Source organism: Palaemon carinicauda, chromosome 31 (genome assembly GCF_036898095.1).
Source record: "Palaemon carinicauda isolate YSFRI2023 chromosome 31, ASM3689809v2, whole genome shotgun sequence".
Classification (NCBI taxonomy): domain Eukaryota; kingdom Metazoa; phylum Arthropoda; class Malacostraca; order Decapoda; family Palaemonidae; genus Palaemon; species Palaemon carinicauda.
Window position 1 is genome coordinate 22,247,307 of NC_090755.1, and position 12,088 is coordinate 22,259,394.

At 36.3% G+C, this 12,088-nt stretch overlaps 1 protein-coding gene across 1 annotated transcript in view; it reads left to right on the plus strand.

The window, feature by feature from the left end:
- The window catches only part of LOC137624899 (carboxypeptidase B-like), a 50,320-nt gene extending 49,421 nt beyond the window's left edge, over positions 1–899 (plus strand). The window contains exon 13 of the mRNA XM_068355834.1: positions 478–899. Within this exon, the coding sequence (XP_068211935.1) occupies positions 478–540 (63 nt within the window). The 3' untranslated portion in view covers positions 541–899. The remainder of the gene's footprint in view (positions 1–477) is intronic.
- The last annotated feature ends 11,189 nt before the right edge of the window (positions 900–12,088 follow it).

Genomic DNA, 12,088 nt, shown 5'->3' on the forward strand with positions numbered 1-12,088 from the left:
TGCATGTCACAGCACATATTGGCCCTCCTCTTACTAAAGAACAAAATTGTTGTTTTTGTTCTTGCACCTGAATAGCTTAACTCTAGCTTACAATCCATGTTTACTCATTGTTGCATCATATCCACCACTTCACCCTACTTATGTTAATTTTCACTGAGGTTGTTTGATCCATTTTTCTCCAGTGATTAATCTCAAACTGCTGCCTGGTACAGAGAGGCCATTATTTTATAAACGTTCTTAATTACTATTTAGCTTTGTGTGCTCTTTCTACTTGACTCACTTCAAGTCCCTCCTTTGAAATGGATGTTGACACGTCACGAACTCTTTATATAATACACAGCACAATTCTACAGTATATGGAATATCTAATTCAGATATGTAAACAAATCAAATAAATGTAAATTGGACAGTTGGCAGAAGTTTCCTTCTATTAAATCTGTCTCCAGTTTTTCCTATTAAAAATAATTAATCCAACAGGTAAATGATGCCTGGACTGCAGCGAAATACATGGGTACACTGGTCCAAAGTAAGTATACATAAAGAGAGATGACGAATAAAAGAAACGGGTCCTGCAAGTAAAATGACACGGAAACGGCTTTACTGTATCTGGTAACTCTGATCATATATTCAAATTAAGTAATTCTGAAATTGTATTTTATTTTTATTCACGTGCTTATTGAATTGGTAATCAAAAGTTGTCATTTTTTGCAGTATAGGGTAGTACAGTATTTCATTACTTTGCTTCTTTCTACTGACTAATTTGGATTATTGGTTGCAATTATGAAAACAAAAGTATTCAATTTATTTAGATCGTGCGTGTTATTTTAAATTTTCTTATTTGTACTTAGCAACAAATATAGAAGAGTCTATGGTTTAGAATAAATTTAGCAACAATTGTAGAAGAGTCTGGTGTGGAATAAATTTCAGTTTTCAGAACATTTTGTTTTCATAAAATTTTTCTATCCTTCCATGTAGCTATAAGGTTGTGATACTATAAATGTCATCCTCGGATGAAAGCTTTAAACAATCATATTTCATATTAATGTTCATTTCAATGCTGTGGCAGAAATGTTCAGGTCTTTTACTTAATCTCAATTAAAAATGGGATATTCAGAGTTGGGAACTTTCTTTGAATGCTTTACTAAAATTGACTCAATCGTGATGTTATGCTTGAGCTTTAAAAGATTGTTGCACTTAATAAAAAGCTGATCCTGAACACTGCAAAATCTAATCATAAAATCGGAGTTAAAATCTTTCAGAAACAATTAGCAGATAATCAACAAGGATGCAAGGATGATTACAATATAGCCAAAGGTTCACATGTGCAATATCCATATCATAGTGCATAAAGGATGCAAAGGGATAATTTGGGATACTGTGCAATTCAGTCTTACAACACGCATTATACAGCAACAGGGTCCTTGATGTGACCTATCATTATGCACATACATGCAAGGACGGATTAAGCTCTTTAGAGGCCTAAGCACTTGAAGAGTTTGGTGCCTCATACATATGTTATATGTGTACTTCAAAATATAAGCAAAACAAACCAAACCAAACTTTGTCCACCTAAATCAAACAAATCTAACATCCAAAAAATTGACAATGTTTATTTTTGTATACTTTCACTTACATTTGACAAGTTTCCTCCTGCTGTTTTAACATATCAAATGAATCTCCAGTGAACAGCGGATTACTCTGAGGGAATGTGTTGTCACCCATGTTGATTATCCTCCTCATGGAGTTTGTAATGTGTAGAACAGTCACAAATGGTGGAGAAACATTGGACTGGATTGGTGATAAGAATTAAGCAGACCTAAAGTATGCTGATGATGCTGTCATTAGCAGAACACCATAGGATTTGCAATACTTGCTTACCAGAATGCATTAAATATCATACAAAGTTGGGCTAAAGATAAATAGAAGAAAGAGAGAGATGATGAGAACGGAGTATGCAATGGAAGATGAAATATCATTGGAAGGAGAAAGGATTAATGAGGTGGAATCTTTCAAGTATTTAGGAACTATGACCTCCAATACAGAGTCTCTAGAATTAAAGTTTAGTGAAAGACTGAAAAAAGCAAATCAGACTATGGCTAGGTTAAGTAAAATTTGGAAATCAAATTGCCTAAAATTTCAAATAAAAATCAGACTATATATTAGTTTAGTGAGATCGGTGTTACTCTATGGACATGCATTATGGTATGACAATGAAACAATCTTCAATAGATTTAGAAGATTTGAGAACAAAGCCCTCAGAAGGATATTGGGAGCTGAAAGGACAGAATTAGAAATGTAACTATAAGAGATTACTCAAATGCCACATGTGGATGAGATCATGTGGAGGGGTAGATGGTGATGGTTTGGGCATGCTCTTTGTACTTCCCAAGAGAGATTAGTTCACCAAACGTTCAGTTGGGCTCCATAAGGCACTAGCAGAGTTGGAAGACCCAGGCCTATATGTCTGAGGACTATGAAGCACGAAGTGGGAGATGATGGATGGAGAAGTATTGAATTGAAAGCTCAAGATAGAGACGACTGGTGAAGTCTAACCGAGTCCCTTTGCGTCAATGGGCGTAGGAATAGATGATGACAATGATGTTTCAATAAAATAAATACTATAAACAACACAAAATTTTAACCAAAGAAATTAAACAAAACTGACTGGCAGAAAGAAAAGATTTATTTTTGTATACTTTCACTTACATTTGAAAAGTTTCCTGCTGATTTCTTTTAACTGCAAAGTCTTTGATCAGATCCTAAAAACTGATCTTAAGTAAAACATCATCCTCTATACTTAATAATTAGGCATCCAGCCTTGTTGCATAGCGGTTCCCATGGGATTTTAAATATGCTTCAACTGCCTTGTCAAGGTTCCAACATGGTGATCTCTGTAAAAGTGGATTATTGTTGTGTTTATGAGTGGTGCATGATCACTAGTATGCCTATCATTTAATGTTTTCCAATCGAACTGAGAAGGCAGTTAGAGCTTGCAATTGAAAGGTCAATGCATGATAAGGTACCTGTCTGGACATTAAAGTGTGTGGTCTCTCCTATGTTAAAGAGTCCTATATCTTCATTCTTCACAAGTGATGATATAATATTACCCCTTGCGTTTGCTAAAATATCACCCCATAAATGATGTCTACCACTCAAATCTCCCAGTAAGAGAAAAGGTTGAGGGAGTTGTTGAGTCATCTCTACGAAATTATCATACTGGTGATCAGGAGCTACTTCACACTTGCATGATACATTGAAGAAATGTTTGGCCAAAGCAATGCTAAATTCCAGTACTCCAGTCACATACTGACCATTCACCTGCAACACTGGTGGTAGATATCTGTTTTACTTTCCTCCATACAAAAGATGGTGCATTTTTACTGTTGAGTGAGGAAACAAAAGAAATCTAAGACTGGCGCCTAGCTTCTTTCATTGCACAACGGAACTGTGCTCTACAATTCTTGTATATTACTACATTCTCTTCTGTACGGCATCTATGCATTTCATTGTAGCTCTGTGCAGTAGTTAGTTTTGACAACTACCAATGGACTAGTCGCCTTTTGAATAATCCTGTCGTTTTGGGAATTTAATTGACTCCAGTTGTATGAATAGTTCCATTCAATAACTCTATGATATTTTAAAACAGTTCTGCAATCCCTTCGATTTCACCTAGCTCCTACAATCTATTCATGCGCCTTATCAAAAGTTCCATCATGGCAATTTCTGTTGCAGGTGAATTATATTGGTATTTACAATAATTGGTACATGATCCTCTAGCTCTCTGCAATCAAAATTGGCAAGGTAGTTGGAACTTGTAATTTAAAGGTCAATGCACATCAAGGCCCCTGTCTAATCATGACAGTGTGCTAGCTCTCCTGTATTAAGAAACCCCACGTCATTTTCCACAATTTATTATGCAATGTTGCTTCTAGTTTGCTAATACATAATCCTAAAAAGTATGTCTACCATTCAACAACTGCAGGCAGAGGGGTATAAATACACCAAGATATTTAGGGGATATCTCGACTAACGTATACAAGATTTCCGCCAAGGCTTCCTGCTTGTTGAAAATATTGTGTCATATAGCTGATATATTCACAAAGGCAAGGAGTATTATCATCAAGCTTGCTTTCCTGTAGACATACAATAATGGAGGAGTACTCATGAATGAGGAGCTCAAGTTCTTCATATTTTGCCACTAGACCTTGACAATTCCTTTGAAAAATGAAGAATAAAACTATTGTTTATTTCTGGAAGACACCTTGGATGGATCTTTCCATAATCAATTTTTGATCTGACATGAGTTCCCGTTTGCTTCACTACAGAGGGTCTTGATAAACTGGGTTTTGCACTGGTCTTTAACTCTTTTTTCCTTTCGATATAATTGTTGAGGGGGATGGTGAACCTAGACTTGAATTATTTTTTATTCAAGTTGTTTTCTTGTTGATCTAATATATCAACAGACAACTCTTCCTATTTGATGACAACACTTTCATGTTCTTTATTGAAGGGGGTTAGAGAGATATAGGTCTCTCTCTTTTATGATTAAGAAGTAGTGAAGTAGCAGGTTTTAGCATTTTCCCACTACAGGTGTGCTTGAAAACTGTTTTAAGTGGTACCTCCATCAAATCAGAAAAGGATACAGCCTGTAAGAGGTTTGAAATGTAGATAAAGGTTGAAAAGAGGTAGGAAATGCCTTATAATTCATAAACAAGAGGTAAAGCTTCAAAAGGCAATATTCTTACCTCGTCATTCAAAATTTTATTGGAATATGACATACAGTATTTCTTTTTTGAGAACTACTGACAGTATTAGATGGGTTGGATGTCGCCTGTGGCAAATTTTTGCTTCCTTTTCATTACGTTAATAATACCTTGTTCGTTGATTCAATAGTTTCTTGGCATGCCACACAGTTATATGTTAAATACTGGATTTATTGAAGGCAGCAGCTTCTAACTTTTACAGCTGGTAGCCTCTACCAGTAGATTTATTATGCAAGTTGCAATTTAAAATTAATTTAAAACCATAAAAGCGAAGATTTTATTATAAAATTCAAATAGCCTTCAGAAGACCTGCTTCCGAAATGTCTAAAATTACAGTTGTCACAGTACAACGCATCCTACCCAAGAATCTTGGCAAGGATGAACCTGTCATCCTCACCTCGAGCCTTAAAAGGATATCTATTTTTTTCACTACTATAAGTGGGGCATTCGGCCAACAAATGCCTCACTCTCAAGGGTACCTAACAGTCGTCGCAATATGACTGGTGTTGGCCAGTTTGCCATCCAGCAAAAACTCATGAGTCCTCCGAATTTGACCAATGAGGAGACGAGAAAGAGTCGTCTCCCACTTTCAGGGTATCATGTTAAACCTCCAAGGGGATATAACATTCGTTATTTCTATCATATTATTTTCAACTAAGCTATCCCAATGCTGTTGCCAATTATTATAAATCAAATTCTTGAATCTTGATGCTAGGTAAAAAAATCATTACAAAGAATGGGATACCTTCTTGGTAACAACTCAGCTGCAGCATTCTTTGCCAGTATATCTGCCTTCTCATTTCCAGACACACCTGCGTGTGCTGGAACCTAGTAAAATCAAACTTTTATATCACTCAGTCCAATAATAATAAGCAATGCTAAAATTTTTAAAACTAGAGGGTTACTGGAATTAAAAACTTCTAGAGCTTTTAGGATACTTCTTGTATCACTAAAAATGGTACAATTGCCCTCATCTTTCAACACTATTTTTTTCAACAGTGGTTAGTATACTATATAGTTCAACAGTAAATATAGAAGATACTAGAGGAAGTGCACCTCTGCAATTAGAGGCACTCCTATATATAGAAGTTCTCCAGCTTACAAACATTCCGAGATACAAACACAAAACCAATTGAAAATAACAAAGATAATATAAAGAACTACTGTAATAAAACAACATTACATAGTTTAATACAGTAAGCAAAACAGCAGTTGTAATAACCAGATATCTATTTCATATAAACCCAATTATTTGATGACTTTGGTAGCTGAAAATCACAGGCATAGGATTCAGGTTAGGCCTACCCTGGGCAAAAATTCAACAAAATTTGACTTGCATACAACTTGACTTACAAACAGCTTCTTCGAACCTATTAATTTTGTAAGTTGAGGACCTTCTGTACTCCGAATCCAATGCCAGCATCAGATTTGGAGCCATCATTACAGTATGTATAAAAGTTGATTCCCTACATTTTTCAACATGTTCCATAAAAAGAGACCTGGCTTTTAGGTGAGTCATGTTCTTTTTATACTGTACCAATGTTTACAAAAAGATATTTCTGGTAATTTCCATGGAGGGATAGATGATATCTTAAATGGGAGCATTTCATTTCTAGGTATATCTAGACTGTCTACTCATGTCTTTACTTGAAAACCATAAGGTTGGAAAGATGTTGGGAGCAACTCCAAATATCTACAATGCCTTACAAGGTTTGTAGTATGATAGGCTAACAAATTAGGAAGTCTTTGCAACCTAAACCAAAAACCGAACAATAGAAGACTTTTGGTAAAGGTCTAAAGGCAATTCTCCAGCGTCAACAAGGAGGCTTGGAATAGGCACAGTTCTAAAGGCTCCTGTTACCAATCTGAAACCAGTATGGTATATACAATTGAAAATCTTTAATTGGCTTGGGGTGGCTGTGGAGAATATTTCACACACATATATCTTTAAAAAGGTTTTGCACTCTGCCCCCATGATGAATGGGACAAACCTTTTAAAAGATCCAGAACCTCAGGACGCTTTGCTTCTAAGGTTTTCAAATGAGGAATCCATACCAACCTGCAATCAAATATCAATCCTGAAAATCTAGTTTCACTTACACATGGGATCTGTTGACCTTTGATGTACATAACTGGGTCTGGATGTACTCCCCAAATATGACAGAAATGAACAACAGTTTTGCTTGTCAAAAACTTAAGTCCATTCATATCAGCCCACTGAACAATTTTGTCAATTGAGAGTTGTAGTTTTTTCTCAACCATTGCCCTTCTAGATCCAGTAAATAATATGGAGGGACCATCTACAAATAGTGTTGAGAGAATATCTTGGGGAATGACAGTGGATATCCCATTAATGACTAATACACATAGGGTTACACTCAGCACACTAATTTGGGGTACTCCTTCCCAACATTTCCTCTCTGACAGTTTCACACACTCTAATTTGAAAAAAAGCTGTGAAACAAATGCTTAAATGAACAATGGTTGCTCTCCTCTCGAATACAAATTATGAATAGTTTCAAGTATACCATATCTCCATGCAGTATCATATGCCTTTTCAAGGTATAAAAAAAGGCTGTTACATAATGCTGTTTGGAAGCAAAGACTTCATATATAGAGGGCTCATGTCATATTAACACATCATTCGTAGAGTGCATTTTTCTAAATCCACACTGTGTATGTGATAAAATACTTTTCTTCTCCAGGTACCACATCAGTCTTGCATTGACAATCTTCTCCATGATCTTACATAAACTAATATAAATAGGATATCAATGCAACTGGTTGATACCTTGCCGCTAAAAAGTTATCTTTAACAGGTTTTAAAAAGGATAAAATAATGCCTAGTTCCCTAACACTTGGATGACTACGATCATGCCATATTCTGTTAATAATGATTAAGATAAATAACTTAGTATTCATAGGCACATGTTTAATCAGTGTATATGGAATTCCATCAGGTCCAGGGGCTGTACCATTGCAAGTAGCAAGTGTAGAATCAAATTCACTTTCAATATAAGGAGAATTATAGGATTCCTCCTTTTCTGTTATAAAATTTAGCATATTCCGTTCTTCAACGCTTCTATACTGGTGACCATGAGCTGCTTCACACGTGCATGATACATTGAAGAAATGATTGGCCCAGGCTTTGCTAACCTGTTGCTCCAGTCACATACTGACCATTCTCTTTCAACACTGATGGTGGGTTGGGATAAATTTGGCTGCTATCTCCTATACTTTCCTCCATACAGAAGATGGTAGTGTGAGGTAAATTTGCCAGCTATCTTTTTTACTTTCCTCCATACAGAAGATGGAAGTGTGGGGTAAATTTGCCTGCTATATTTCTTTACTTTCCTCCATACAGAAAATGGTAGTGTTCTACTGTTGACTGAGGAAACTAAAGATATCCAAGACTGGCGGCTAACTTCTTTCATGGCATGATAGAACTGTGCTCTACATTTTTTGTATATCATTAAAGTCTCCTTTGTACGGTGTCTACGCAATTGAGTCAAAGATTTTCTTGTGGCTCTGTACAAGGAAGTTAGTTCTGAAGATCACCAAGGGGCTAGGCGACTTTTGAATAACCCTGTAGTTTTGGGAATCGAATTGACTCCTGCTGTATGGAAAGTTCCATTCAGTAGGTCTACGGCATCATCAACACTCAAACTGTTCTACATTCCCTGCAAATTCTTTTAGTCCTCAAAATCTATCCCAGTCTGCCTTGTCAAGGTTCCATCGTGGCAATCTCTGTAAAGGTGTATTATTCTTAGTGCTTATGATTGGTGCATGATCACTAGTATGCCAATCATCTAATGTTCTCCAATCAAAATCGAGAAGGCAGTTAAGAGCTTGTTAGGTCAATGCATGACAAGGGACCTGTTTGGACATGACAGTGTGTAAGATCTCCTGTATTAAGGAGTCCTACATCTTTATTATGCACAACTGATGATACATTGCCCCTTGCATTTGCTAAAATATTGCCCCATAAAGGATGTCTACCTTTCAAATCTCCCAGTAAGAGAAAAAGTTGAGGGAGATGTTAAATCACCTCTACTAAATTACCATACAAAATTTTATCATTTGGTGGTAAGTAAGGAGAGCGAATTGCGTATTTTCTCCCTATATTTATTTGTACAACCACTGCTTACAGAGGTGTACAAATAGACAAAGATATTTGGGGAACACCTCGACGAACGTATATGGAGTGCCGCCATGGCTCCTTGCTTGTTAATCATATGGTGTCCTATGGCTAACGCACTCTCGAGGACTAGGAGTATTACCATTAAGCTTGTTCTCCTGTTGACATACTATTATAGGGGAGTGCTCGTGAATGAAAAATTCAAGTTCTTCATACTTGGCCCTTAAACCCTGACAATTCCATTGCAAAATGGAAGAAAAACTATGGTTTATTTCTAGAAGACATCTTGGACGAGGTCTTCCTATTAGCCGTTTTTCCTTTAATGTTATTTCCTGTAGGTTTCTTTAGAGGGGGTATGGATAAATTGTTTTAAATTTGCCTTTTTCGTGTTCTTTAAACCTAATTGTTGAAGGGGATGGTGAACCTCAAATTAAATTTTGATTGATTTGAGTTGTTTTCTTGTTGATCTGAAATATCAGACAGACAAAACATCATATCTATTTGATGGCCTAACTTGATGTTCTTTATGGAAGGGGGTAAAGGAGATGGAGGTCTTTCTTTTTTCTAGTAAGAGGTGGAGAGTTTCCAGGTTTTAGCATCTGCCACATTAAAGGTGCATCTGATAACACTTTTTTTTTTTAAGTAAAACCTCCATCATATCAGACAAGAACACAGCCTGAGGTTTGTTAGTACTATCCTTTGTAATGAGGGAAAAGGTTGAATAGTGGTGGGCAATGCCTTATTATCAATACACCGTGGAAAATCTTTAGAGGGATATATTCTTAGCTCATCATGCAGCACTTCTTCAGTAGATGGTGAATTTCTTTTTTGAGAACTACGTATCGTAGTAGGTGGGTTAGATGTATCCTGGGGAACTTTTCATCCTGCTTTTAATGTCTTTACATAGCTAGTTGATTTATTCAAGTCTCTTGGCATGCTCTACACTTAGATGCCTAAAACAGGATTTAATTAGGGCAGCTTCTTCTAACTTATACAGCTGGCAGCTTCTATCAGTAGATTTATGATTAGAGTTGCAGTTCAAGCTCCTTGCCTCGAGTGTACATTCTCCATGGTAAAGACTGAAGCAACTGTTACACATTTTTTCATTCTTACAAACTTGGGAAGGATGCCCAAATCTAAAGCAATTAAAACATTGCTGTGGCTTCTGCTTAAAAGGTCAAACTATAATCCTTTCATTTTCTATCTCAATGTGGAAAGGCACAACAGCATCCTGGAAAGTAAGGATAATCATTGATGTTCCAGGTACTTTATGTAATTTCCACAGTTAATAGACACATAGCCAGTATCTCTTCTTCTGTAAATTCTTACAGAAGAAAACCACTACCCTTCCATAGCTAAAGTTTATATGGGTTTGACGTCCAATTTTACACTAACATTATCTGTCTTTAAATTGGATAATATAACAGACTGTGTGTACGACCTGGCATTAATTAGGTAACTTTTCTTCCCAAACCGAGATATATCTCGAGGTTCGATTGTTTCAACTCAACTCTGAAGAAATTTGCAGATCTTAAAATAATTTTCTGTGCCCCCTTCAGATTGAGCAACAACCCACATTGGTGGTTTTGGCTTTCCCTGGAAAGGCGTAACTATCTCTACGTTTCTATCAATCAAGTCTGTAGACTTCTACAGTAGATTTTTAGGTACCCTATCACACAGAGCACCCTTAATATTCAAATTATAAATTTCAATATTCATAATGTCACGGCTTACATTAAATGCTTCATTATGACTATTAAATGATATCCAGGAATCCCATTTGTCATTTTTAAATTTCATTCTAATTTCTTTCATTAACTTGTATCATTCAAATACCTTATATAACACACCATGATTAGTTTCTAATGGAATTTGGGTAACATGCAGGATTTTCTGTTTTCCTGTGTTGCCCAAATTACTTGATCTTTTAAAATTCAAAGAAGGGTCTTTTTTAGTTCCTTGGTCATCAACAGAATTTCCTTTAAATGAATTACCACGGGTCGTCAACAGTGTCGGGGGGGGGGGGGGGGGGGGTTTGGAGCATCATATTTTGAAGGGTTCATAGTCAAGGGTGGGGTTTTATTATCATTTTTTTTTTTTTTTTAGGTTGGTTAATCTGTTTGTGAATATCAAGGAAGTGTCATCCACTGGAAAGGATATTTACAACCTCCACTATTGGCACAGTGAGATTATACTTACCAGATGGTCTACTTTATACCCTACCTGTGGGATAGCACCAAAACAGATGTAGGCCTGCGCTAAACCCGCCTGTTAGGACTGAGACCAAGAAAATATGCAATGCAGCTCACACCGAGAGTCCAGCCTCAAAGATTGGAATTCCCCCCCCCCCAACCCCAACGATTCCAATGACCCAACCCCTAAGAATAGTTTCGCCAAAAAGGTCCAAACCATCTTCGGGATGGATGAGATCATCCAATACTCTTACATATAGCTTTGCATGCAAATACCTCCCAACCGTGATCCCTTCTCCCATTCATCCAAACTGGCAGTAACAACGATTGCGGAAATATCCATGACATCTAAGTAAAAAAAAAATAAACAAATAAGCAATATATATAAACAAAATATATAAATAAATATATATATATATATATATATATATATATATATATATATATATATATATATATATATATATATATATATATATATATATATATATATATATAAAGATGAAGGATATATCACTCGAGTTAGGACAGCAAGACGTTACCTACGGGCCAACAAGAAGTGTTGGCTTTAATACAAACCGACCGACCGACCGCAAGGCGATAGAAAATTTATAATTAGGAGGAGGTTGAAGTAATGTTGAAAATAAGAAACAGAATAAAGAGCGAAATTTAGATTCACCCTAGGGAGCAATTACCCTGAGTTCGAGAGCTCTCTTCCCTGTCCCAATGCTTCAACAAAGAAACTATAGAGTTGTGCACGAACTGCTACTAAATGATATACGGGGCCATCGGCGTTGAAGAGCAAGCCTTCGAATACCTAAAAGACTACTTAGCTGGTAGAAATTACTGTGTACAAATTGGGAACTCTTATTCATTATATGAACCCTTAAACAGAGGGGTACCCCAGGGGAGTGTACTTGGCCCAATCTTATTCGGCATCTATGCTATTGGTATATTGAAAATGCTACAAAGGCATGGCGTGAAGTTCAAACTAT